Raw genomic sequence first — 23,786 nt, forward strand, 5'->3', positions numbered from 1 at the left:
GGGTAGCACCGCAGCGTGGATGCTGCTCGGTCCCGCCGCCGCCCCGGAGGAGCGTGGAGCGGGAGCGGCCGGGCGGGGCCGGCGGGAGCGCCGCGAGGAGCCGCTCCCGCCGCCCACCCGGGCCCGCGGCCGGGGCAGCCTGGGGGTCGCAGCCGCACCCGGGGGCCGCGGGCGGCGGACAAAGGGCCATGCGGGGCCGCGGACGCTGAGCGCGGCCGGGTGGGCCGGGGGATGCGGCGCGGAGCGGGTGGGACCGGGGGGCCACAGCGACGCCCCTGAGCGCGGCGGCCGCGATGCCGTGGTTCCCGGTGAAGAAGATCCGCAAGCAGATGAAGCTGCTGCTGCTCCTGCTGCTGCTCACCTGCGCCGCGTGGCTCACGTACGTGCACCTGAGCCTTGCGCGCCAGGGCCGCGCGCTGCGCCAGCGGCTGGGCTACGGGCGAGGTACGGGGGGCGCGTGGGGACGGGGGGCGTCCAGGGCCCAGAGGCGTGAGTCCGGGCCTCCAGCGGGCGGCGGGTCTGGCTGGGCCAAAGCGCCCGGAGACCCTGCTCGCCCGCTTCTCCCAGCTTGGAGATCTTGGAGGAGGGGGCCCAGTTTGGCCTAGCGGGACGCCGGCTGATGTCAGCCATGACGCGTCGACCCTCTTGGGGTGCGCCCGAGACCTGGGCGGAACCTAGGATCCGGCCTGGATCCGGTAGCGATGGGGTTAATGGTGGGATTTTTTTTTTTTTTTTTTTTTTTTTTTGGCAAGTTCTCCGCCTCAGCCCAAGGGGCCTGTCAGGCCTGACCTCCACCACCTGCCTACTTAGCAGGATCTCAGTTTCTCCATCTGCTAGGGGGACACCCAGAGATCCCGACCCGAGGGTGGAGCCGCAGGAGCGACCCCTGTGTTTGGAGTGTTTCTGGAGGGGCACCCTGAGTATATCTGGGGCTGGGGTTTGTGCTGCCTGGTGTAAACCCCCATATCCTGGTGCTCACACACCAAGTGGGGCGGAGTGAGAACCCAGAAAGCAGTTCAGGTCCTGGTCAGGGAAGGGCCTCTGAAGATGATGACCTTTGACATACACCCGGGGAAAGAGGCTGGAGGAGAGTGCCCCCCAGGGGGGAGGGTGAAGAGGCAGGAGCAGAAGCCCCACCAGGGCAGGACAGACCCCCACCCGGCTGACCTCAACCCTTGTCAAGGATGTGGGGCACGGAAGCAAGTTTCTCTCCTACCAGAGGCTACAGCAGTGGCACTGGCTCCACAGACCCAGGACTGGGGCTGGTCTCACCCCGGGAGGGTCTGTGGGTCGACCCAACCCATGCACCTCACAGCTGACACCTCCAGAGACGCCCAGCAGTCAGCAGACATTGCAGGAACCAGAGCTGACCCAGCAACACACAAAACCAGCCCCTGTCCGCTGCCTCTGTGGTTTTTCAGCAGCCACAGACCCCCAGTCTGATTTCCTGAGCAACCCAGGAGTCTGAACTCAACCAGGAGGGGGTGGAGGCATAGGAACCCCACTTCTGAAGATCAGACCCTCTGTTCTCACTTGGACCTGCTGGGAAGCTGGTCAGATGACCCTGTCTGCTCCTCGGTTGGTCCTGGAAGACCAAAGCTTCCAGTGGCACTGCCATGAGCAACCTGGTCTGCACCAGCAGGCACCAACCCTGCACACTCAGCCCTGGGCTGAGGCCCATCTCCTGTCCAGCCACCTGGGCTCCACCAAGCCAGGGCTTGTGAAATGCTGACCAGCAGACAAGACTGAGGTTTCCTGTCTGTCAGTGAAGCAGCATTCAGGTGGTGCCTGGCAGTGGACGCTTGCTGTGCCAGGGCTCAGCCTCTGCAGGACAGTGGTGGCAGCCTGGGCTGGGACCTCACATAGAAGGTTCCCAATGCCCACAGGTGCCTGGACTTAGCCTGGCAGACTGTGGGCGCCAGGGCCAGGCCATGGTGATTTGTCTAGGAGCTTCTTAGTTGCTCATCTCCCAGCTGATCAGGGAGTGATGAGCCAGGGAAGGACCTGGCATGAGGAGCAGGTGGGTAGGCACTGCAGCGGTCTCAACAGGCGGGAAACCATGGAACCCCTCTCCCCCAGTGAAGTAGCCCAGACCAGTTTGGTCTTGGTTGTGCCCATAGGGAACTCTAGCTCCTGAGTGCTGGATGGAGGTGTCAGGCATAGACACTGAAACCCAGGCTTGGCTCTGAAGCAGAGGGATCGCCTGGCTTCATTGGCTGTCCCTCAGCGGGCACACCAGGAGGGACAGAAACAGGGTCGAGTGAAGCTTCCCCCTCAGAGGCTCAGGTCCTGCAGCATGGGACCCTCGCCCAGGACACAGTGGGATGTTGAGGTCCACAGCTTAAGGAAGGATGTCCCAGCAAGAGAAGCAGAGTCAGGGGAGAGGTGGTCTGCCCCAGGCCTGGGGAAGGGCAGACTGCAAAGGGTATCCTCCAGGACCATCTTGGCACCAGCTCCTCTGGCAGACAGGACAGCTGTATCCATCTCTCCCCTGCCCAGGCCAGTCCCAGGGCTCCTATGCTCGAAGACAGCGGGGACGGCACATGTACCATGGGCAGATGTGGCTTGGCCCAGGAAAGGCTTGTGCAGGCTTTCCTGACCACAGGCCCCACAGTGACCCTAAGCTCTCGGTTCTGAAGGGAGGGAGACTAAGCACTCCAGCGCAGGGACAGTGCCAAGGGTGCCAGGCCACCCTGAGCTCCTTCCAGGGCAGGACTACTGGGTGAGCGCAGCCAGGTGGGCGTGGGCGTGCAAGCACAAGCAGACACAGCCTCGTCTGTGTTCTCTCACCCAGCCAGGTGCCGTGCTTCTGCCCACCTAGCTGGATGTAGATGTAGAAAGGCCTCAGGGCTCAGGTAAGAGGTGGGGCGTCTGCTGAGTGAGCAGGCTCGGGAGCATCTTCCCAGGAACCCACACCGCAGCCTCCCTGTCCTGCTCGGGCCACGTAGGACGGGTCCGTGCCCCCAGCTGACCCCATCTGCTCTGGCCATGTGGTCTCTGGCCTTAGGAGAGCCTGGGCCCTGGATGAGCTTCGCCTACCACCCACAGATGGCGAGAAGCTGACCAGTGTGACAGATGGCCGTGGTGTCCGGGCTGTGCCATCTACACAGAGGGCAGAGGACTCCAGCGAGAGTCATGAGGAAGAGCAGGCAGTGAGTGGGGACCGTGGAGGAACCCGTGGTGTGGGAGGCCACCCGTGAGGACTGGTGGGCGTGGACAGTCTGTCTCCGTGCTACAGTGCCCTGAGCTGCAGGCCCATGTCTGGGTGGACGTGGTGGTGTGCGTGTATCGAGTGTCCAGGCCCCACTGGGGCTGGAGTGTACACAGCTGTGTGAGTGGGTACTCAGTGAAGCTGTCCAGCTGTGTGGTCCTGTGATCCCTCCCCACCCTTTGACCTCTGACCTGTCACCCTTCCTCTCGCACAGTCTGACGGCCGGGACCCAAACACACTGCTCCCCGGAGAGCCTGGGAGGCCACCTCCTCTGAACCTCACCCGTCAGGCGCCCCCCTGGCGGGAGGAGGTGAGCTCTGCCCCTTGATGGTCTGGGAGGCTTGGGGAGGGGGCGTTGCTCACCCCGTCTTCTCCCCAGTACAAGGGGCAGGTGAACCTGCACGTGTTCGAGGACTGGTGTGGTGGCGCCGTGGGTCACCTGAGGAGGAACCTACACTTCCCCCTCTTCCCTCACGTGAGTGCCCTGGAGAGGGAGGCCAGGTGGGCCTGCAGAGCCCAGCTGGTGTGGCCTGCCACATCAGTGGTCACTGCCCCCTCAGACTCGCACCACTGTGAAGAAGTTGGCCGTGTCCCCCAAGTGGAAGAACTATGGGCTCCGGATTTTCGGCTTCATCCACCCAGCCAGAGATGGTGCGCAGGGGGGTGTGCTGGGGGAGGGGTGTCACGAGGGCCTCCCCTGAGCCCCTGTCCTGTGGACTAGGAGACGTCCAGTTTTCTGTGGCTTCTGACGACAACTCCGAGCTCTGGCTAAGCGTGGATGAGACCCCAGCAGCCGCCCAGCTTGTGGCCTTCGTGGGCAAGGTACCCCTGCCCCTTCCCCAGGTCTCTTCCCTCCCAAGGTTCCCCTGCATCCACACCCCGTTTGTCTCCACTGGGCCTCCAACAGCCTTTTTGGAGAACGTGAACCCCACAACCCTGCTGTGTCACCCCCAGACTGGCTCCGAGTGGACAGCGCCTGGAGAATTCACCAAGTTCAGCTCCCAGGTGTCCAAGCCCAGGCGGTGAGTGGTGGGTGTGCCTGCACTGTGTTGGGTGTGAGGGAAGCTGGTGCTCACTGCCTGTGCACCCTGCACGCTGGAACCAGCACCAAACCACTGTCCTGAGGACCAGCCCAGAGGGGCATGGGAGCTCTCCATCTGACAGGGTCCCGGGCATGGAGAACCAGCCCTGACCTCTCCTGTCCACAGGCTCATGGCCTCCCGGAGGTACTACTTTGAACTGCTTCACAAGCAGGACGACCGGGGATCTGACCATGTGGAAGTGGGAGTGAGTTGCCGAGGCCCCTCAGAGCCTCCAGCTGCCCGTCCCCCCTCCTCTCCCTCCTGTGTGACTGCAATGTGTCCCTATGCAGAAGGGGTTTCCAGGAGGTCAGGAGGGTCTGAGACAGCTGCTGGGGAACAGGGGGCTTCGCTGAAGCCAGGGAGGCAATGGGGGGGACAGCATGTGGGGTAGGAAGTGCAGTGTGTGGATTCCATACTAGAGAATGGACCCTGCCTCTTCAGAGACCCCAGTGGCTCTGGTGGCCAGGTCAGAGGTTGGGTGGGGCTGCCATGTTATGCTGGACAGCTCAGCCTATCCTCAGAGTGAATTTGCATTCAGGAAGAACCACTGACCGGAGATCTGGGGGGCTGGGAGATAAACCAGGAAGATCCTGGGGAGGGAAGGCGGGTGGAAGGGGTTTCACAGTAAGACACAGAAAGCCCTCCCTGCTGGGGTGGGGGGACTGCGACCAGGTGGGTAGAGGTTCTCAGCCCCAGCCCCAGTACTTCACATGTGGCCGGCATGTGTGTGAGTGTCCCCGGCAGGCAGGAGACAAAGTTTGGAGTGACTCTGGGGAGGCCGAGGGAGTCTGTGAGAGGGCCCAGGATCAGCCCTCAGGAGCCCCAACTTGGAAGGGCAAGACAGGGATCACCTCTGCAGGAGAGCAGAAAGGGCAGCCTTGGGATGGGCGCTGGGAGGGCAGTCTGGTAGGAGATGGTCCTGGCCCTTGGACAGCTGGCAGTGACCTGCAGAGGGCAATAGTACAAAACCAGGCAGCACTTGGGATTTGAAGCCATAACCAGCAGGCCAGGAAGATCTAGGGTGGGTCTGGGTCTGTCCCTTGGACCCCTCAGCCTTTTGGACTTCTGCCAGTTGGCCATGCTCCAAAAGGTAGGCTATCCCTCCCATCCTCACTCCCAAGAGCTTGCTATATCCTTTGAGGGATTGCTCCCAGTATCCACCAGCCCCAAGCCAGGAAAGACCCCTCCTCTTCTCCCTGAACCCAGTCTTCCCTGTCTCTGCCCCAGTGGCGAGCTTTCCTGCCTGGCCTGAAGTTCGAGGTCATCGGCTCTGCTCACATTTCCCTATACACAGGTACGGGCTGGGTACCGCGTCACAGCCTCTGGTGGGCGGGCTCTGGGTGTGGGTGGGGAGGGGTGAGGAGGAGCCCCTCCACCTCCTTCTGCCAGCAGATGAATCAACGCTGAAGATGGACCACGTGGCCCACGTCCCCCAGTCTCCAGCCAGCCACATAGGTGGACGCCTGCCGCAGGAGGAGCCCAGCGCCGACATGCTGCGGCCAGACCCCAGGGACACCTTCTTCCTCAGTGAGACGGGGGCCCACAAGGGGCGAGGGCAGGGGCTGGGCCGGGCCAGGCCACGGTTTGACCGCGCCTCCCACAGCCCCTCGGATGGAACCTTCTAGCCTGGAGAATGTGCTGGAGCCCTGCGCCTACGCCCCTACCTACGTCCTCAAGGACTTTCCAATCGCCAGATACCAGGGACTGCAGTTCGTAAGTGCACCTGGCGAGGCTTCGGGAGACTGGCCGCCAGCCTTCCCAGAGACCCCACCCTGACCTCGGCCCCGCTCCCAGGTGTACCTCTCCTTTGTCTACCCCAACGACTACACGCGCCTCACTCACATGGAGACTGACAACAAGTGCTTCTACCGGGAGTCGCCACTGTACCTGGAAAGGTGGGTGGGTGGTCCTTCTGGAAGTGAGGCTCAGCCTTGGCGGGGTGGCTATCTGACGCCCCGCCCCGCCCCACTCCAGGTTTGGGTTCTACAAGTACATGAAGATGGACAAGGAAGAGGCGGAGGAAGATGAAGAGGAGGTGCAGCGCCGCGCCTTCCTCTTCCTCAGCCCTGAGGGTGAGTACTGTGCCGGCCCCAGCACCCCCAGCCCGCCTGCTTGGGCGTGGCCTGCCGACCCGCTTGCCTGCAGACTTCCTGGCGGAGGAGGACGAGGGGGAGCTGCTGGACAGTCTGGAGCCCACTGAGATGTCCCTGACACAGGGCAGCCGCAGGTCTCCAGCCCCAGCGGCCCCCACGGAGACTGCAGTCACCCCTGATCCCGCAACACCACCCAGCCCCCTGGACCAGCACATCCCCAGACACTCCCGGGCCCTGAGCTGGGCTGCCCAGGCCGCCCGCCCCCTGCCCCTCTTCTTGGGTCGAGCTCCACCTCCGCGTGCTGCTGAGAAGCCGCCCTCTAAGGTGTACGTGACCAGGGTTCGACCAAGACAGCGGGCCTCCCCAAGGGCGCCTCGCAGCCCACTTTGGCCTCCCTTCCCTGGTGTCTTCCTGCGCCCCAGGCCCCTGCCCAGAGTGCAGCTGCGGGCGCCCCCACACCCACCACGGTGGGGCCGGAGGACCGGAGGCCCCCAGACCAGAGAGCTGAGGCCCCCAACCCGGGCGCAGGCCACCCAGGGGGATCAGGAGGGCCAGGCACTTGCGCCCGGACTGGCAGCGCTGTCCGCAGACTCGAACTCATCAGCTGAAGCGCAAAGGGTGACCTCCTTCCTGAGCTTGTCCCAGGTATCCAGGCCGCAGCTGCCTGGGGAGGGCGAGGAGGAGGAGGAAGGGGAGGATGATGGGACCCCAGGAGACGAGGCCTCAGAGGACAGCGAGGAGGAGGCCACTCGGGCTCTGGGCCGCTGGCGTGAGGACGCCATCGACTGGCAGCGCACGTTCAGCGTGGGTGCCATAGATTTCGAGCTGCTGCGCTCAGACTGGAATGACCTTCGCTGCAACGTGTCAGGGAACCTGCAGCTGCCCGAGGCTGAGGCTGTGGACGTGGTGGCCCAGTACATGGAGCGGCTCAACGCACGCCACAGTGGGTATGAGGCGCCTGGGACAGGGAGTGCTGGTCTTGGACAAGCCGGGAGCTCTGCAGTGTGCTGGTCTGGGAAGGCACACTCCACCCTGGGCTTTTATTTCCTTCCTTCCTTTTTTTTTTTTTTTTTTTTTTGGTACTAGGGATTGAACCAGGGATACTTAACTACTGAGCCACATTCCCAGCCCTTTTTGGTTTTTATTTTGAGACAGTGTCTTGCTAAGTTGCTTAGGACCTCACTGAAGTTTCTGAGGCTGGCTTTGAACTTGTGGTCCTCCTGCCTCAGCCTCCTGAGTTGCTGGCATTACAGGCATATGCCACCCAGCCCAGCTGCACTCTACCCTAGGGAAGCCCCCAGGGCTCCTCTCCCTTGGCTCCTTACCACTTGGGGCCCTTGTCCAGGTTCAGGGCCTCCCTGGAGCCCCACCCAGAGCTGGCTCCATATACCTTTACCTCCAAACCCCACATCTGTCACTGTGTACCTGAACCCAAGGATGGATCCAAGTTGCAGGGGTTAGTGGTCAGTCTCAGCCAGATGCCGGACAAACAGCCACAGACACCAAGGGTCAAGCTCAAGAACCCTACTCCCTTCCTCTCCCTGCACAATGCTACAGGGTCTTTACCAGGGGTACAGTCTTTACTCCAAGGGAACGTGCAGGATTCCTGCCCTACTGCCTGCCACAGCCCCAGCACCCAACTTATCTTCCCCTACATGGGGCCCTGTTTTTCCTCTGGGGAGTTTTCAGAAGGCCATGCTGTGCCCGCCACCAAGGAGAGGTAGCATCTGCACTGAACAGCCGTGCAGGCCTGTTGGGTCCAGGGTTGTATTCAGGTGTGCTGTTGCCTTGGGGATGGGCAGGGAGCCTGACAGGCCAGGTCTAGGGCAGTGATGGACCCCTCCCATGACTGTGGCTGCAGGAGGCAGTTAAGTCCAGGTGGCTCAGAGGCCAAGCCTGCCCGTGCTCTAGGCTTCCTGGAGCATATTCACAGTCCCGTGAATATGAGGGAACTGTGCCGTCAGATCATGGCTGTAAACCCACCTTTGCCCACTTGGGTGTGAAGGTGCAAGTTTCCACAGAGAGGTCAGAAGATTCCTGACTTGGGGAGAGTTGTAGAGGGGGCAGGAATTGAAGGGGGAAAGCTCGACCTCCAGAGGTCTTACTGGTGGGCTCCCGAGGCAAGGAGTACTGACCTCCAAGGGAGGGTGGGAGGCCCTACCTGAGAGCAGCAAGCATCCAGACAGGATATACCACAGGCAGTGGAGAACCCCCGAGGAGAGGGCGCCCTGGTCTGTGAAGCTTCCCACTGCGGGCTCCGTACTTTCTGCTCTGCCTGGGACGGAAGCCACAAGCCGGCCTACCTCCTTTCTGGGAATCCCGGCGGGGCTGGGGTGTGATGTGGTGGCTCGGAGGCCCCGCCCCTGGAGGAGTCCGGTGGAGGTGCAGCCCCGGTAACCCGCCCCGCCTCGCAGGCGCTTCGCACTCCTGCGCATAGTGAACGTGGAGAAGCGCCGCGACTCGGCGCGGGGAAGCCGCTTCCTGCTGGAGCTGGAGCTGCAGGAGCGCGGGGGCGGCCGCCTGCGCCTGTCGGAGTATGTCTTCCTGCGACTGCCCGGGGCCCGCGTGGGGGACGCAGACGGAGAGAGTCCAGAGCCCCCTCCCGCTGCCTCTCCTCGACCCGACGGCCGCCCGGAGCTCTGCCGACCGCTGCGCCTGGCCTGGCGCCAGGACGTCATGGTGCACTTCATCGTGCCAGGTACTGGTGCGGTGGGGCCGCCAAGGCCCTGGGAAAGAATGGGGACACCTTCCTGATACTGCGGACGGGTGTGGGGTGGCTGGGAGGGGGTTCTCCCAGCCAGGGTCCAGCGGGGGTCCGGGGCCGTTGGCTCAGTGGCGCCCCCTCCGACAGTGAAGAACCAGGCGCGCTGGGTGGCGCAGTTTTTAGCAGACATGACCGCTCTGCATGCGCGCACTGGTGACTCGCACTTCAGCGTCGTCCTGGTGGACTTTGAGAGCGATGACATGGACGTGGAGCGTGCCCTGCGTGTGGCACAGCTGCCCCGGTATGGCATTCTCCTCACCACCACCTGGGGGGTGGCCACCTTTCCTCCGTGGGAGGTGTGTTTTCCTGCCTTGGCCACCTCTAGGATCAGTGCCTGTGACTTCCCCTCCCACAGGTACCAGTACCTGAGGCGCACAGGAAACTTCGAGCGCTCTGCGGGGCTGCAGGCTGGAGTGGATGCCGTGGAGGTGAATGGGTCAGACAGGATGGGGTGACAAGACAGGGCTGCCCAGGGAGGAGTTTGGCTGTGGGAGGAGAGGGTGGAGCTCAGAACTCCTGACCTCCAGGACCCGAGCAGCATCGTTTTCCTCTGTGACCTGCACATCCATTTCCCGCCCAACATCCTGGATGGCATCCGCAAGCACTGCGTGGAGGGCTCACTGGCATTCGCACCTGTGGTCATGCGCCTGGGCTGCGGGAGCTCCCCTCGCAACCCACATGGTAATGCCCTGAACAACCAGTAATGCCAAAGTGAAGTCCAGGAGCCCAGGGGCCTCTCCCAACCACCACAGGCCTGGAATCCCACCAGTGCCCCTTGTAGTGCCCAGGACTCCAGAGCCCCCAGTCTTGTGGCAGATCCATAGGAACCTCCCCCGTGCCCCAGGCATGCACTGTGCTTCTGGTGATGGCCTGACACCAGGTGGGTGGCCCCTGAGAGCCCCAGAGTGATGGGACCCTCTGGGAGGGACCAGCCTTATGAAGGGCCTCCCCTCAGGTTACTGGGAGGTGAATGGCTTTGGCCTCTTTGGGATCTACAAATCTGACTTCGACCGCGTGGGAGGAATGAACACCGAGGAGTTCCGGGACCAGTGGGGGGGCGAGGACTGGGAGCTCCTGGACAGGTGACTGCCCCCCAAGACTGAGGAGAGTCCCCATCCTAGTATGGGAGGGTGGAATTACAGAGCCCCAGGTGCCAACAAGACCCTGCCCTCCCCATCTCCAGGAAGTTCTGGACCTGGGAACCCACCCCAGGCCCTGGGGTCCCTCCCACCCTCAGGGTCCTGCACATGGGGCCCCCTGACACCCAGCTTCAGGGCCGCTGCTGACGCTGCTCCTCCCACCCCAGGCCCTGGGGCCCCTCCCACCCCAGGGTCCTGCACACGGGGCCCCCTGACACCCAGCTTCAGGGCCGCTGCTGACGCTGCTCCTCCCACCCCAGGGTCCTGCAGGCAGGGCTGGAGGTGGAGCGGCTTCGACTACGTAACTTCTACCACCACTACCACTCTAAGCGGGGCATGTGGGGCACACGCAGCCGGAAGGGCCCCACACAGAGCGGGCTGGAGGGCGGGGCAGCCCGGCGTCCCGGGGCGGCAGTGAGGGCCGTACCCTGAGCCCCGCTGCAGGCACAGCCACCACCCCGCCGCCCCTCTGCCCCCCGGCTCCCGAGGCCCTCTCCTGAGAGGTAGCCTTCACAGCTGGTCGGGCCGAGCCGCACAGTCCCCACGGTCCACGATGATTTCTGTGAAATTCTCTGTAGCAACGACATTGTTTTCAAGATTTCCAAGAGTTCTGTCTGTCCCAGTTTTTATTCAGAAAGAAATGAAATATTTTTTTTAGTTCCGACTCGTCCTCTGTGGCTTGTGCTCTAGGGAGTCACTGCCTGCCCTCTGTGCCCCTCACTGACCCTGCCTGCCCTGCCCCTTGCCCTTCATGCAGGCCCTGGGCGTTCCGATTTCTTCTGACACCCACCCTGCAGTCTTTGGCCACGAGAACAGACAGTGTGTGGCAAAGAGTAGTCTGTGCCCCTGCTCTCCCCCTTCCCTGTGCAAGCAGGATGTGGGTGGGTGCTTCCTCATCCTCCCCGGGGAGGCCTGGGTCAGTGAGGACTCTGGGTTGCCAGCTCCATGGTAGAGAACACACGCATGAAGCCCCAGCTTCAATCCCAGCACCAGAAAAAGAACTCAAACCGCTTAAGCCGTAGTGGCCGTGGGGTGTTGTTTGACGACTGCTGCCGCTGGGAGAACACCAAGGGGACACTGGCCAGAGGCTGGACAGTGCCCCTGAGGGCCACTCTTTCCTCTCTGCTGTCTGCCCTCAGTGTCTCAGCCAGCTCCAGCAGGCAGGTGCCCTACCCACAGCTGGGAGACTGCGTTCCCTACAGCTGTGTAGCAAGTCAGCACAAAGGTGGTGGCTCAGAAGGACACTAATTCATCCCACGGTTCAGGAGACCGGAGGTCCCAAAGTCACGGCTCAACAGGGCTGCTTCCTCTGGAGACCAGGCTGGTCTTTCCTCATCTTCTCCAGTTGGATTTCTGGGTCCTGCACTTTCATCTTCAAAGCCAGCAGCTGGGGGCCTGCTCGGGTTCACGTGCTCCCCCAGGCCCCTTGCCCCACCTGCAAGAACCCCATGATTACCTGGGGGCCACCCAGGCAACTCAGGTCCCCTCCCCCTCGACATCCTTCATGCAGGCACATCTGCAAAGTTCCTTTGGCCATGAAGTTAGGGATGAGGGTCCTTCCGGGGCCATTGTTCTGTCTGCCTCCTCACTCACCCTGGGGGGTAGGCAGCAGGTTGCCCCGCATCTAGCCATCCCTCGGGATCCACCCAGGTTGAGCCGCAGATCAGGTCTCAGTACGCAGGGCAGCCAGAAAGATGAAGCCGGAAGGACAGAGGCACCCGCTCAGCCTGAGGTCCCAGAGGTAGCACTGCTGGAAGCCCTCAGGGGCAGCTGGCCACTGCCCAGCCTGCAGATGCTGGCAGACACCAAGTTTCCTGTGACTTGCTGTTCACAAGGCAGAGACTGGCCAGCCACAGACTCAGCTGGAACTCCAGAGGCCTGTACTGCCCTCTCCTCCCAAATATGTAGTTCAGAAAAGTCCCCTCTGGAAGATATTTCATATCTGAATTTAAGAACACAAGTTACCAAGCATGGGTGGGACGAGGAAAGCAAAGAAAGGTAGGCAGGCAGGCGAGGCACACGGAAGAACCATCTTGGAGGCAGAAGAGATGTCCAGGCAAAACTGCACATGATGTGAACTCTGCAGGCACCATGATTTGTTAATCCATTTGACTGCTGAGCACCCACTGTGTGTTAGACCCTGTCCCTGAAGGACAGCCACCCTAGCACAGGTCGTGGGGTGCTTCAGACACCCAGCATGGTGTCTGGCTGGGCCGGTGGCAAGTGCTGCAGAGGAACAGCCAAAGGGGAGCATGAACGCTGGAGTAGGGGACTGGCTGGGGCCGCATCTCTAATAGGATGGCCAGGAAGAGCAAGCCAAGCAAGTGTGCAGGAACCCAGCCAGGAGGGCGGGGGGCACAGCCCGCGGGAGGCAACTTGAAGTCAGTGACTGAAACAATAGAAATGAGAGCTGTCTCAACACCTGGGAAGGAGAGAAAAATAAAACTTGCACAGAAATAAAAGCCACTCTAGCAAATTCTAAGAACAGCTGTTGTTGGGAACCTGGCGAGGAACCCAGGAGAAAACTCCAAGAAAAAGCACACAGAAGGAACTGAAATAAAGCAGATGAAAGAGGCCAGGGGAAGAGGGAGAGTAAACCACCCACGGAGGTGCCAAGAGGACAGGGGAAAGGAAACGTCCGAGGTCCACGGGGGCCAGAGCTTCCGGAATCATGTGCCACCAGCTGCATGAGAAGCTGAGGCAGGAGGATGGCAAGTTTGAGTCCAGTCTGAGCAACTGTGCAAGACCCTATCTCACAATAAAAAAGGGCTGGGGTGTGGCTCAGCGCAGAGCTTCTGCCTGGCATGTACAAAAGGCCCTGGGTTTGGTCCCCAGCACCACAAAGAAAAAAACACCATGCCAAAGAGTGAACCCATGCATATGCAGATGAGAGAAGACCCTGTGGCCTAAGATAGGATGGTGGGTGGTCCTGCCACCGGGTTGGGGGAGGGATTCCGCCAGCTGTGGAACCCTGCAACATCTGAGGGGAAGAGCAGGCTCTGAGTGGGACCCAGCACTCACTCCGAGCCAACCAAGGGACGGAGAACAAAGAAGACAAAGGACTCCAAAGGGGCAGAGGAGCTAGGCAAGGAGGCCCAGGAGCTGTGCACCTTCCTCCAGCCAGACCGAAGCTAACCGCCAAGAGACGGCACACAGCCATGGCAGCAAGGGCGCTGGGAAGTGGCCCAGACCTGGCATGGGGCTCTGCAGAGACCCCCAATTCCACCAGTCAGCACGGGTCCCCAGATCACGGCTACTCTGCTGCCACTCAGTGTCAGAAATTTCTCCAGACGCCTGGCTTGCTTGCAACTTCTGGAAACTCGCTGGCCTTGCAAAACCTCAGTTTCTAGGCTGGTAAGGTGCAGGGAGGCAGAGCCCCACCTCCCAGTGCCCAGGGTGAGGACAGAATGCAAAAGCAGGACTGAGCACCCTGCCAGCAACTCCTGTTTCTCCCAGAGCCCGTCCGCGGCTCTCCTGTGACAGCCTCACTGTCTAGGACTGCTAGGTGGAGCCTCTTTCCAGCCCTACCCCCCGGGGGCCACTGCAGGGCCACTCCAGCCACAGTCCTCCCTCCCTCGCCCTGACATTCCTGCTCCTCGCAGAGGCTGGGACCCCCTCTCAAAAAAAGCATCTGGAGGTTCCCGGGGCTCCCGGGGCCTCCTGCCCCCACCGGCTCCTCCGCTGGCTCAGCCGCACTGCACGCTTCGGATCCCTGACAGGCAGCGTTGCTGTGGGCCGCTGTGTTGGTTCACGTCTGTGCCCACCAGACCTGCAGACCCCAGAGGTGCAGCCAGGGTAGCCTGGAGCACAGAAGAGCTCAGAAGGGACCAGGAAACACCTGAACAACGATGCACTGACTGGACAGGCAGAAGTGGGTCAGTGCGTGCCCACGAAGTGCAGCCCTGGAGCCAGCTGGGACCCGGTCTCCTCCACTGCCGCCACACCATCAGCCTGGACGCTGGTAGAGGCCCGCTGGCCCACTAGCAGTCCCAGGATCCAGGGCCAGGGGCCACACTGCCCACAGAGCAAGTCCTGCTAGGTTCTTTGGATGAGGAAGCCTGAACTGGACTCTGCAGAGCCCAGACCATGGGACGTCGCTAGGCCTTCGAGCGTGGGCAACACCACCCATGGGTTTGTGGACCAGAAGTGCCTGCAGCGCCCGGAGCCTGGCAGCTGTGCCCCATCCCACCAGCTGGACACCAGGGTTGCACCGACACTTCCTCCCACCCCGGCAGACGGAGTGACCCTTGCCACCTCCTTAGCCTCTCTGTGAGCCTCCTGCTTCTGCTCCCGAGCGGGGCCGCCCCTCACCTGCTCACCCTGCGGGCTCCCAAGCCATGCAGGCTTGCCCTCTGTCCCTCCAGACTCCACAGCACAGGCCTGTGGCTCCGCCCTGCTGCTTACTGTGGGAGCCCCACTAGATCTGGGCCTGGGAAGCCTCCCGCTCCTCCCCTGCTCTAAGCTCTCTGCCCGCCACTGCTCTCTGCAAGGTGACAGCCACCTGAGGGTCCAGGGCAAGCACCACTCTCACCTGTGCAGGTCCCGGCTCCAGGTCCTTAGCCTGGCTGCACTGAGTTAGCTCCTGGGGAGGGCAGCCTGTTCTCTAAGCCCCCTGCAAAGCTCCCTCCATACTTCAGACCCACCTGCTCCGGGAAGCCTTGCCCCCCTATGCTGTCCCTGCAGCCATGACAGGAAGTACCCAGATTCCAGGCTTCCCTGGGACCCCAAGCTCCAGCTCAGGGTGGTCTGGGGCCTGGCGGGAGTACATCCTACAAGGGGCTCTGCACCCACAGCCCCTTCTGCCAGGGGAGGGAAAGCCGCGGAACTGGCCTGGGGACTTGCGGGCGGCCTCTGGCCTCCTGTCCGGGCCCTCGCCAGGCTGCCTCTCCATGCCTGCTTTCCTCCTCCTGCTGAGACCTCAACCTCGCCAAAGCCCCTTGCACCCAGGTGTGGTTCTGGCCCTCCACCCTGTGCCTCTCAGCCATCCACAGTGGGCCTGAGTGAAGGGCGGGCCCCTGGCTGCCGCCAGGCCTCTGCCTCCAGGCCACTCAGCGCCGTACAAACTTGTCTCCCGGGATTTTTCCACACGAAACACGTCTCCCAGGGAAGCAACCGGTCTGATGAGCTGGGCGTGCACTGGTCGCCCCTCCCTCCTTGCCCCCACGGTGCCATCTCCAACAGGCTGCCCACAGCAGCAGGCCCCGGATGGAGCCCGGGACACCTCAGCGGGCAGCAGCGTCCTCCAGGATGAGCCTTGGGGCCAGCGCGACCCAGGCGTCCAGCAGGGTAGGCTCCCCAACCCACCCAGGAGCCCCGTCCCAGACCCGGCCCTGGGGGCACGTCACCTTTCTAGCCCCCACACTCCAGCCTCCTCAGCACTGAACTCGCCCCAATGCTGCCCAGGACTCTGGCTCTCTCCTCACCACGGGCCTCTGCCCCCGGCAGCTGCCCCCAGCAAGGCAAATGGCTTTAGGGAACCAGGACGCTGACCCTCATGGGGACAGCTCAGACGGAGCCCAGAGTCAGATCTTAGGGGAGGCAGAGGCCACCAGAATGGCAACCGAGGGGCATCTCAGGAAGCCCTGGAGGGAGAAGGCGGCTGAGGCCCACTCTCCCACACCCCCACCCACGTCAACAAGGGCCTGTCCTAATTGCCGTCTGCCCGAGCATGCCACAGAGCCTGCTGGCCCGGCTGGCTGGTGCGCTGGGGAACCCTTCTGGGCACCAGCTCTGCAGCCCACCCAACACCAGCCTTCTCCCTCTGTCCAAGTCCCTGCCCCCAGTTCCAGCCCCAAGCCTGGCAGGCGCTGACATGAGCCTAGGCCCCTCTGAGTCACCCCCTGGGGCAGCCCCGCCTGCTGCACCCTGACTCATGTGTTGGGAACGGGCCTCCCACCCCAGGCCTGGGGGGCAGGAGCCAGAAGAGATGCCAGAGCAGGCCCAGCAGCCCTTCTGAGGCCTCTGTCAGGTTGGTGGGCGCAGTTCCCAAGGCTGCTGACCTCGGGGAGGGCCTGTCCATCCACAGACCTCCAGAGGTCTCAGCGGGTTCCAAGGATGAGGACAAGGTCCCCCTCAGGGCCATTTTCAGCCCTGAAGCTCCAGCCCTCGACCCTCAGCACTGACCTGGTCCTAACAGAATCTACTGCCCGCCCCTGCCTGGCCTCCCCAGTTGTGGGTGGGCTGTCTTGAAGGCTCCAGATCCCCAGCCTGGGACACCGCTTCCTGTCAGGCCGGGGGCAGCAGCGATGGGCTCCCCAGATGGCTCTCCAACACTCAGGACACTGGCACCCCGAGGCCAGCTCTGGCCTTGGTAGGCTGAGAGCAAGTGGGGCTCAAACCCCGGCCCGGTCTTGGGATGGGAGAAAAGGAAGCAAGGCCAGGCCAGGGCTTGGGTAGCACAGGGCCTGCGCTTCCGCCCAAATTCCACCTTAAGCAGGCGCAGCCCCTCCCACCCACCTGGCCCAGGTGTCCCCGCCCCGAGCCGCACTGGGGCAGGGCGGGCCGGCGTCTGTCTCTAGGCTGGCTGTAGGCGCGCCAGTGGAAGGGACTCTGGGGACAGGGCCTAGAGGGACAAGACCGTGAAGAGGCCTGGGCCGGGCCGGCCGGCCAGGCACCCTGGCCGCCATGCAGGACAGCAACTTCCTGCTGTCGGCCCTGCAGCCCGAGGCCGGCGTGTGCTCGCTGGCACTTCCCTCAGACCTGCAGCTGGACCGCCGAGGTGCTGAGGGGCCGGAGGCCGAGCGGCTGCGAGCAGCCCGCGTCCAGGAGCAGGTCCGGGCCCGACTCCTGCAGATGGGCCAGCAGCCCAGACACAATGGGGCAGTCGAGACCGAGGGGGTCACCGAGGCAGCCAGAGGTAGGCCATGGAGGGCAAGGTGGGCGATGGCGAGGTGGCCTCGGTGGGTGTGGCAGTGAGAGGGCAGAGGCCTGGGCCGCCGCTGGGGCTGGGTCCTGACTCACCCAGGCCTGCTCTGAGTCACGGCCCCGCCCCAACGGGCGAGGGGCAGCCGCAGGGGGCTTCCAGCAGGGGCCCGGGCCTCGAGGATGCAGCCTGGCAGGGCCCACCCGCCTCCGGGCCTGGAGCCCTCCCTGTCTGGGCAGGCGCAGGCGGCAGGGCAGGCCAAGTGTGGCAAACCCGGAACACACACACCTGGCCCCGGGCGCAGGCAGCGAGCTCCCAGAGGCCAGTCCTCCACACCCAGGGCAGTGAGACCCACAGGAACGTGGGGAGGGGGTCTGGGAGACGCTGGACCAGAGCCAGGACCCGTGTGGACCAGCAGCTCCCTGAGGAATTGCAGGGACAGGCCCGGCAGGAGTGACCCCCATACTCCATGAGAGGAGGCAGGCGGGGGTGCCTTCAGCACATCCAGCCCACCAGGGTGTGTGTGTGTGTGTGTGTGTGTGTGTGTGTGTGTGTGTGTGTGCGGGGGTCGCACAGACGTGGTAAGTTCAGGGCACTTGTTCTAGAAATGTCATTTTTCCCTTTCTGGGCTACAGCAACAAAGACAAAAGTTAGACAATAAGATGAACCTCTAGATAGAGGCTAAGACCCAGGTTACAGGGTACATGTGCCATTTAGAGGGTCCTCAGAATTGGCCTCCAGAGAGAGACAAGGGAAAGAGGGTCAGTCAGCAAGGGGCTGGCTGGACCAGCTGGGGTGCTGCCTGTGCCCTCTCTGGGCCCCAGGGGTCATGGGTGGGGGTGCAGGGAGGGGTTAATTACCACCCTGGTTACGCTGCCAATTAGAGAGAGGAGGATTATAATTTGGGGGTGGGCGTAAGGTCCCCAGGCTGGGGGTGTGCCCCCTGAGGCTGGGCCTCCCTAGCCTCAAAGGGTTAATAGGCCTGCTCAGAAGCCCCATTAACCAGGGTGGGTCTGGGGAGTGTACGGGTGGGGGTCCCCCCACACCATCCGTCTGGGGCAGAGCTAGGGGAGGGCCAAGGCCCTCCCGCACCCACCCTGCCCCCTCGGCCAGTTGCTCTGCACAGGGAGCCCTTCCACAAGCTCCTGCCCGCGCCCCCTTGCGCCCCCCGGCCCCCACTGCACCACCCTTGCTTGTAGGGATGGTCTGGTTGCACTCCTCCCCTGTGCCACCACATGCCCTCCTGGAGGCCCATTCATGCCCCCCAGCGAGACCCTCCTTCTCTGCGCTCCCTCCTGCTCAATCCACCTATCCTTTTTTCCTTTTTTCTCTTTAAATTGGGCCCTTAACCACCTTAACATCCGCAGCTCTTTTTTATATTTTATTTTGAGGCAGGGTCTCGCTGAGTTGCTCAGGGCCTTGCTAAGTTGCTGAGGCTGGCTTTGAACTCATGATCCTCCTGCCTCAGCCTCCAGAGCTGCCAGGATGACAGGCATGCACCACAGCATTCAGTGTCCACCTATCCTTCTAAGGGTCCAACCATCCCTCCATCCCCACCCACCCAGCTCTCTGTCCACTCACCTCGGAGCAGGGCTGACACTGCTGCCCTTGGCTTATGTGTGGCTGAATGGGGTGGGTGCGGTCCCTGCCTCACTCTACCCGGTGGAAGAGCTCTGCCCATTAGGGTGGACTGGTCCAGGAAGACTGCATCCTTGGCTAGAGGACCATCACTCCCCTGTGAACACAGCACAGATGGGGTTTGGGCATAGGAGAAGGTCAGAGGGGTCATTGTGGGCCAGCGCAGGCTGGGCTGGCTTTCTGGAGGAGGGGGCCTGGCACTGTGCCCTGAGGGGGCTCAGGCAGGGGATGAAGAAGACCCTGGCACACTTCCTAGGCAGCAGGGAGGTCTGTGGGGCAAGTGGCCTGTCCTCCCTCAGACAGAGGAGGTACCACAGGGTACTGTGGGAGGGGGACAGATGAGAGGAGGGGCCAAGGCTCTGGCCTCCCCGCCTTGGGCCACGGACCCCTCCAGGGTCACAAAGCTGTCTGGCAGCCGGGAGGAAGGAGCCAGCACTCGGTCTGCCAGGTCAGGGTCCGACTGTCCTCATCACAGGCACCTCCAGGGGTCAGCGCCACACACTGCAGGCTGGCTTCAGCTCCTGCTCCCAGGGCCTGAGTGGGGACAAGACCTCGGTGAGTGGGGCTCTGCCCAAGCTGGGGCAGTCGACTGAGCAGGAGGCTCTGGGTGAGAGGGATGGGCGCCAGGTGATCCAACACCCCGCACCACCTCTCCCACCCACAGACCTTCCGGCCCATGGCCCAGCCAGCCTACAGCCCAGCCTCCTGGTCTTCCCGCTCCGCCGTGGACCTGAGCTGCAGTCGGAGGTTGAGCTCTGCCCACAACGGGGGCAGCACTTTTGGGGTGGGGTATGCCCAGCCCACCCCACCCATGCCCGCCCGACCCGTGTCCTTCCATGAGCGGGGTGGAGTGGTCAGCCGGGCAGACTATGACACACTGTCCCTGCGCTCACTACGGCTGGGGTCTGGGGGCCTGGATGACCGCTACAGCGTGATGTCTGAACAGCTGGAGCCTGCAGCCACCCCCGCCTACAGGGCCTTTGCCTATGAGCGCCAGGCCAGCTCCAGCTCCAGCCGGGCAGGAGGGCTGGACTGGCCAGAGGCCAGCGAGGGGCCCCCCAGCAGAACCATTCGTGCCCCTGCCATGCGGACCCTGCAGAGATTCCAGAGCAGCCACCGAAGTCGTGGGGGCACTGGGGCAGGGCCAGGGGCTGGCCTGGAGCCCGTCGCCCGAGCTCCATCGGTGCGCAGCCTCAGCCTCAGCCTGGTGGACTCAGGCCACCTGCCCGACATGCGTGGGCTGGACAGCTATGTTGGCCACCGTACCCTGCAAAGGCTCAGCAGTGGGTGAGCCAGTGGACCTGGGAAGGGAGGGGACTTCTCCACACAGCCTGGTCCAAGCCCAAGGTCAACCTGACCCTGTCCCTGGCTCTGCAGCTTTGATGACATTGACCTGCCCTCAGCGGTCAAGTACCTCATGGCCTCAGACCCCAACCTGCAGGTGCTAGGAGCAGCCTACATCCAGCACAGGTGCTACAGCGACGCTGCAGCCAAGAAGCAGGTGACCACCCCACTGGCCACCCCTTACTGCCCTTTGGTGATTGTATTTCTTGCCCTGGGTGCCCCTGGTGACCACCCTCATTAGCTCCCACCTCTTCCTGAGCTCTAGTCTCTGACCACCCCTCACTGCTCTCCAACCTGACTGGGCAGACCCCAACCTACTTAGAACCTTCTCAGCAGGGGCGGCAGGGATGTGCCATTTGTGTATGTCTGCATACACCTGCATCTGCACAAACCTGTCACCTGCATACTCCTGCACATACCTGCATCATCTACACAAACCTGTCACCTGCATACACCTGCACATACCTGCATCTGCACAAACCTGTCACCCGTACATACCTGCATCATCTGCACAAACCTATCACCTGCATATACCTGCACATACCTGCATCTGCACAAACCTGTCACTTGCATACACCTGCACATACCTGCATCTGCATGAACCTGTCACCTGCATACACCTGCACATACTTGCATCATCTACACAAACCTGTCACCTGCATACACCTGCACATACCTGCATCATCTACACAAACCTGTCACCTGCATACACCTGCACATATCTGCATCTGCACAAACCTGTCACCTGTACATACCTGCATCATCTGCACAAACCTGTCACCTGCATACACCTGCACATACCTGCATCTGCACAAACCTGTCACCTGTACATACCTGCATCATCTGCACAAACCTGTCACCTGCATACGCCTGCACATTCCTGCATCTGCACAAACTTGTCACCTGCATATGCCTGTGTCACTTACATACACTGCATCATCTGCATATACCTGCACACACTTTCTCCTGCATATACCTGGATCTCCTGCATACACCTACACTCATTCCCACGCACCTGGATGTGTCTGCATGTAGCTGCACAGTGCACACATCCACACACATCTACATACATGTGTCACAGGCCCGCAGCCTTCAGGCCGTGCCTAGGCTGGTGAAGCTCTTCAACCACGCCAACCAGGAGGTGCAGCGCCACGCCACGGGCGCCATGCGCAACCTCATCTATGACAATGCAGACAACAAGCTGGCCCTGGTGGAGGAGAATGGCATCTTCGAGCTGCTGCGAACTCTGCGAGAGCAGGATGATGAGCTGCGCAAGAACGTCACAGGTGTCCCTCGTCCCACCTGCCTTCTGCACGGTCGCCTCCCAGCACAGTCCCTGTGACACCTGCCCCCATGGTGTCCCGAGGCACCTGTCCCCCACACTCTCCCCTCCCCTGCCCCCGCGTCCCTCTCCTTCCCGCGTCCTCTCCTGCTCAGCCCCAGCCCCGTCACTCCTACAGTCACATGAGGGCCTCCCCAGCGGGACTCTGCGTTAGGCACAAAACACCCTAGAAGTAGGGAGTGTCCTCTGCCCATCCTCAGAAGTGCCAGATGGGGAGCAGGCCACCGATCCTGACCACGGCCTCTGACCACCTCCCCAGGCATCCTGTGGAACCTGTCGTCCAGCGACCACCTGAAGGACCGCCTGGCCCGGGACACTCTGGAGCAGCTCACAGACCTGGTGCTGAGCCCCCTATCGGGGGCAGGGGGCCCGCCCCTCACCCAGCAAAACGCCTCTGAGGCCGAGATCTTCTACAATGCCACGGGCTTCCTCAGGTGTGTGGGCAGGTGACTGGGAGAGGCGTGGCAGGCCAGGTGCTGTGGAGGGGTGCAGCGCGTCTGGGGCAGCCTTGTCATCTGAGGCCCGAATGACAAGCTGGAGCTGGCCAGGGGCTGGGAGAGAGTGGACATCTGGGTAAGGCTCAGGTCAGGTGTGGCCACTAGGCGTGGGTGTCAGCAGCCCTGGCTGCAGACTCAGGTTTCATTAAGTTAGGTTCCTGATCCACATTCCTCTTCTTCCCAAACTGCAAGGAGGGGCTGGGCCTGGCATGAGGAGGGACAGGGCCAGCAGTGTCCCTGGGGACTAGGACTAGGAGGTCCCACAAGCCAGCCCAGCTCTGGATAGGAAGGTATTAGTGCCTCAGGATTCCACTCGGAGGGCAGTGGCTTGGTTGGGACCCTCAGCAGGGGGCTCTGATGTCTCCCTCCCCAGGAACCTCAGCTCAGCCTCACAGGCCACACGCCAGAAGATGCGGGAGTGCCACGGGCTGGTGGACGCGCTGGTGACCTACATCAACCACGCCCTGGACGTGGGAAAGTGCGAGGACAAGGTGAGGGACGGCTGGGCCGGGGGGGCCAAGGCCGCAGCCCGCTCTGACGCCCTTCTGCCCTCTGCAGAGCGTGGAGAACGCCGTGTGTGTGCTGAGGAACTTGTCCTACCGCCTGTACGACGAGATGCCACCCTCAGCCCTGCAGCGGCTGGAGGGCCGGGGACGCAGGGACCCGGGCGGGGCCCCACCAGGCGAGGTGGTGGGCTGCTTCACTCCACAGAGCCGGCGGCTGCGTGAGGTGGGCACAGCCTGGGTGCTCGGGGGCAGGGAGTCCAGCCTGACGCTCCAGCCCCGCCTGACCGCACCCTCTCACCCAGCTGCCTCTCGCGGCCGACGCGCTCACGTTCGCAGAGGTGTCCAAGGACCCCAAGGGCCTCGAGTGGCTGTGGAGCCCCCAGATCGTGGGCCTCTACAACCGGCTGCTGCAGCGCTGCGAGCTGAACCGGCACACGACGGAGGCAGCTGCCGGGGCTCTGCAGAACATCACCGCCGGGGACCGCAGGGTCAGTGGGCCTGCGTCCCCAAGACCGTCTGCCCGCAGCACGCTGGGCTCAGGACAGGAGCTACTCCTCAGGAATCCAAGCCCTGCTGGGGGAGGGACACAGCGGCAGCCATGGCCAGGCTCACAGAGGGACAAGGCTCTGGGAGGCCTGAGCAGAGGGGACGCCTGGCCAGGCCCTGGCTGGGGTGAAGGCAGGGCAGGTGGGGAGGGCGGCAGGAGGTATAGAAGCAGCCGTCTTCCCCTGGACAGGGCCGGCTTGTGCCGCCCTCACGGCCTTCCCCATCCTGTCCTTCCCTGCAGTGGGCAGGGGTGCTGAGCCGCCTGGCCCTGGAGCAGGAGCGCATCCTGAACCCGCTTCTAGACCGTGTGCGGACTGCTGACCACCACCAGCTGCGCTCACTGACCGGCCTCATTCGAAACCTGTCTCGGAATGCCAGGAACAAGGACGAGATGTGTGAGTGGGACACCCCAGCCTAGGTTCTGCCCACACCCTGCCCAGCCTGCATCATAGCCTCTCTGGTGGCTTCTAACTGGCAGGTCTGCTCCCTGGGGGGCAGGCAGCCAGGGTGTGGGCAGCTGGGGCAGGACACCAACCAGTCTGTGGCCTCCCACAGCCACCAAGGTGGTAAGCCATCTGATTGAGAAGCTCCCTGGCAGTGTGGGCGAGAAGTCCCCCCCAGCTGAGGTGCTGGTCAACATCATAGCTGTGCTCAATAACCTGGTGGTGGCCAGTCCCATCGCTGCCCGAGACCTGCTCTACTTTGATGGGCTCCGGAAGCTGGTCTTCATCAAGAAGAAGCGAGACAGGTGAGACCACTCTG

At 62.7% G+C, this 23,786-nt stretch overlaps 3 protein-coding genes across 7 annotated transcripts in view; 2 read left to right on the plus strand and 1 right to left on the minus strand.

Moving 5' to 3' along the window:
- Positions 1-15,297, plus strand: B4galnt4 (beta-1,4-N-acetyl-galactosaminyltransferase 4). 3 transcript variants are annotated; one of them, XM_047516305.1, is made up of 20 exons: positions 1-444; positions 3,049-3,152; positions 3,426-3,521; positions 3,591-3,686; positions 3,772-3,862; positions 3,933-4,033; positions 4,166-4,233; positions 4,420-4,498; positions 5,521-5,587; positions 5,683-5,820; positions 5,897-6,006; positions 6,088-6,188; positions 6,268-6,365; positions 6,439-7,333; positions 8,801-9,084; positions 9,238-9,391; positions 9,506-9,578; positions 9,678-9,831; positions 10,106-10,232; positions 11,429-15,297. In XM_047516305.1, the coding sequence occupies exons 1-20, from the start codon at positions 294-296 to the stop codon at positions 11,535-11,537; spliced, it is 3,096 nt and encodes a 1,031-aa protein (XP_047372261.1). In that variant the 5' UTR covers positions 1-293; the 3' UTR covers positions 11,538-15,297. The 3 variants fall into 3 exon arrangements, with proteins under 3 accessions (XP_047372261.1, XP_047372259.1, XP_047372260.1); XM_047516303.1 differs by lacking the exon at positions 11,429-15,297 and adding an exon at positions 10,550-10,953; XM_047516304.1 differs by lacking the exon at positions 11,429-15,297 and adding an exon at positions 10,550-10,953 and having other exon boundaries at positions 5,686-5,820.
- Positions 10,890-23,786, minus strand: part of Sigirr (single Ig and TIR domain containing) — a 22,034-nt gene continuing 9,137 nt past the window's right edge. The window contains exons 9-11 of one of the 3 annotated variants that reach the window (XR_007103876.1): positions 18,733-18,886; positions 11,883-12,084; positions 11,597-11,724 (exon numbers count right to left, since the gene is read on the minus strand). Coding sequence is in view for 2 of the 3 variants with exons in the window: in XM_047516314.1 (XP_047372270.1) it covers positions 11,534-11,724; positions 18,733-18,886 (345 nt within the window). In the remaining variant the exon portion in view is untranslated. Of the gene's footprint in view, positions 11,725-11,882; positions 12,085-18,571; positions 18,629-18,732; positions 18,887-23,786 lie in introns of those variants that run through there. The other 2 variants (XM_047516314.1, XM_047516316.1) reach the window with 2 other exon arrangements.
- The window catches only part of Pkp3 (plakophilin 3), a 9,077-nt gene continuing 707 nt past the window's right edge, over positions 15,417-23,786 (plus strand). The window contains exons 1-12 of the mRNA XM_047516306.1: positions 15,417-15,575; positions 16,950-17,145; positions 19,265-19,344; positions 19,454-20,076; positions 20,167-20,290; positions 21,215-21,419; positions 21,735-21,909; positions 22,346-22,463; positions 22,531-22,701; positions 22,781-22,966; positions 23,266-23,419; positions 23,580-23,772. Of these exons, the coding sequence (XP_047372262.1) occupies positions 15,495-15,575; positions 16,950-17,145; positions 19,265-19,344; positions 19,454-20,076; positions 20,167-20,290; positions 21,215-21,419; positions 21,735-21,909; positions 22,346-22,463; positions 22,531-22,701; positions 22,781-22,966; positions 23,266-23,419; positions 23,580-23,772 (2,306 nt within the window). The 5' untranslated portion in view covers positions 15,417-15,494. The remainder of the gene's footprint in view (positions 15,576-16,949; positions 17,146-19,264; positions 19,345-19,453; positions 20,077-20,166; positions 20,291-21,214; positions 21,420-21,734; positions 21,910-22,345; positions 22,464-22,530; positions 22,702-22,780; positions 22,967-23,265; positions 23,420-23,579; positions 23,773-23,786) is intronic.

Source organism: Sciurus carolinensis, chromosome 11, assembly GCF_902686445.1.
Source record: "Sciurus carolinensis chromosome 11, mSciCar1.2, whole genome shotgun sequence".
Lineage (NCBI taxonomy): Eukaryota > Metazoa > Chordata > Mammalia > Rodentia > Sciuridae > Sciurus > Sciurus carolinensis.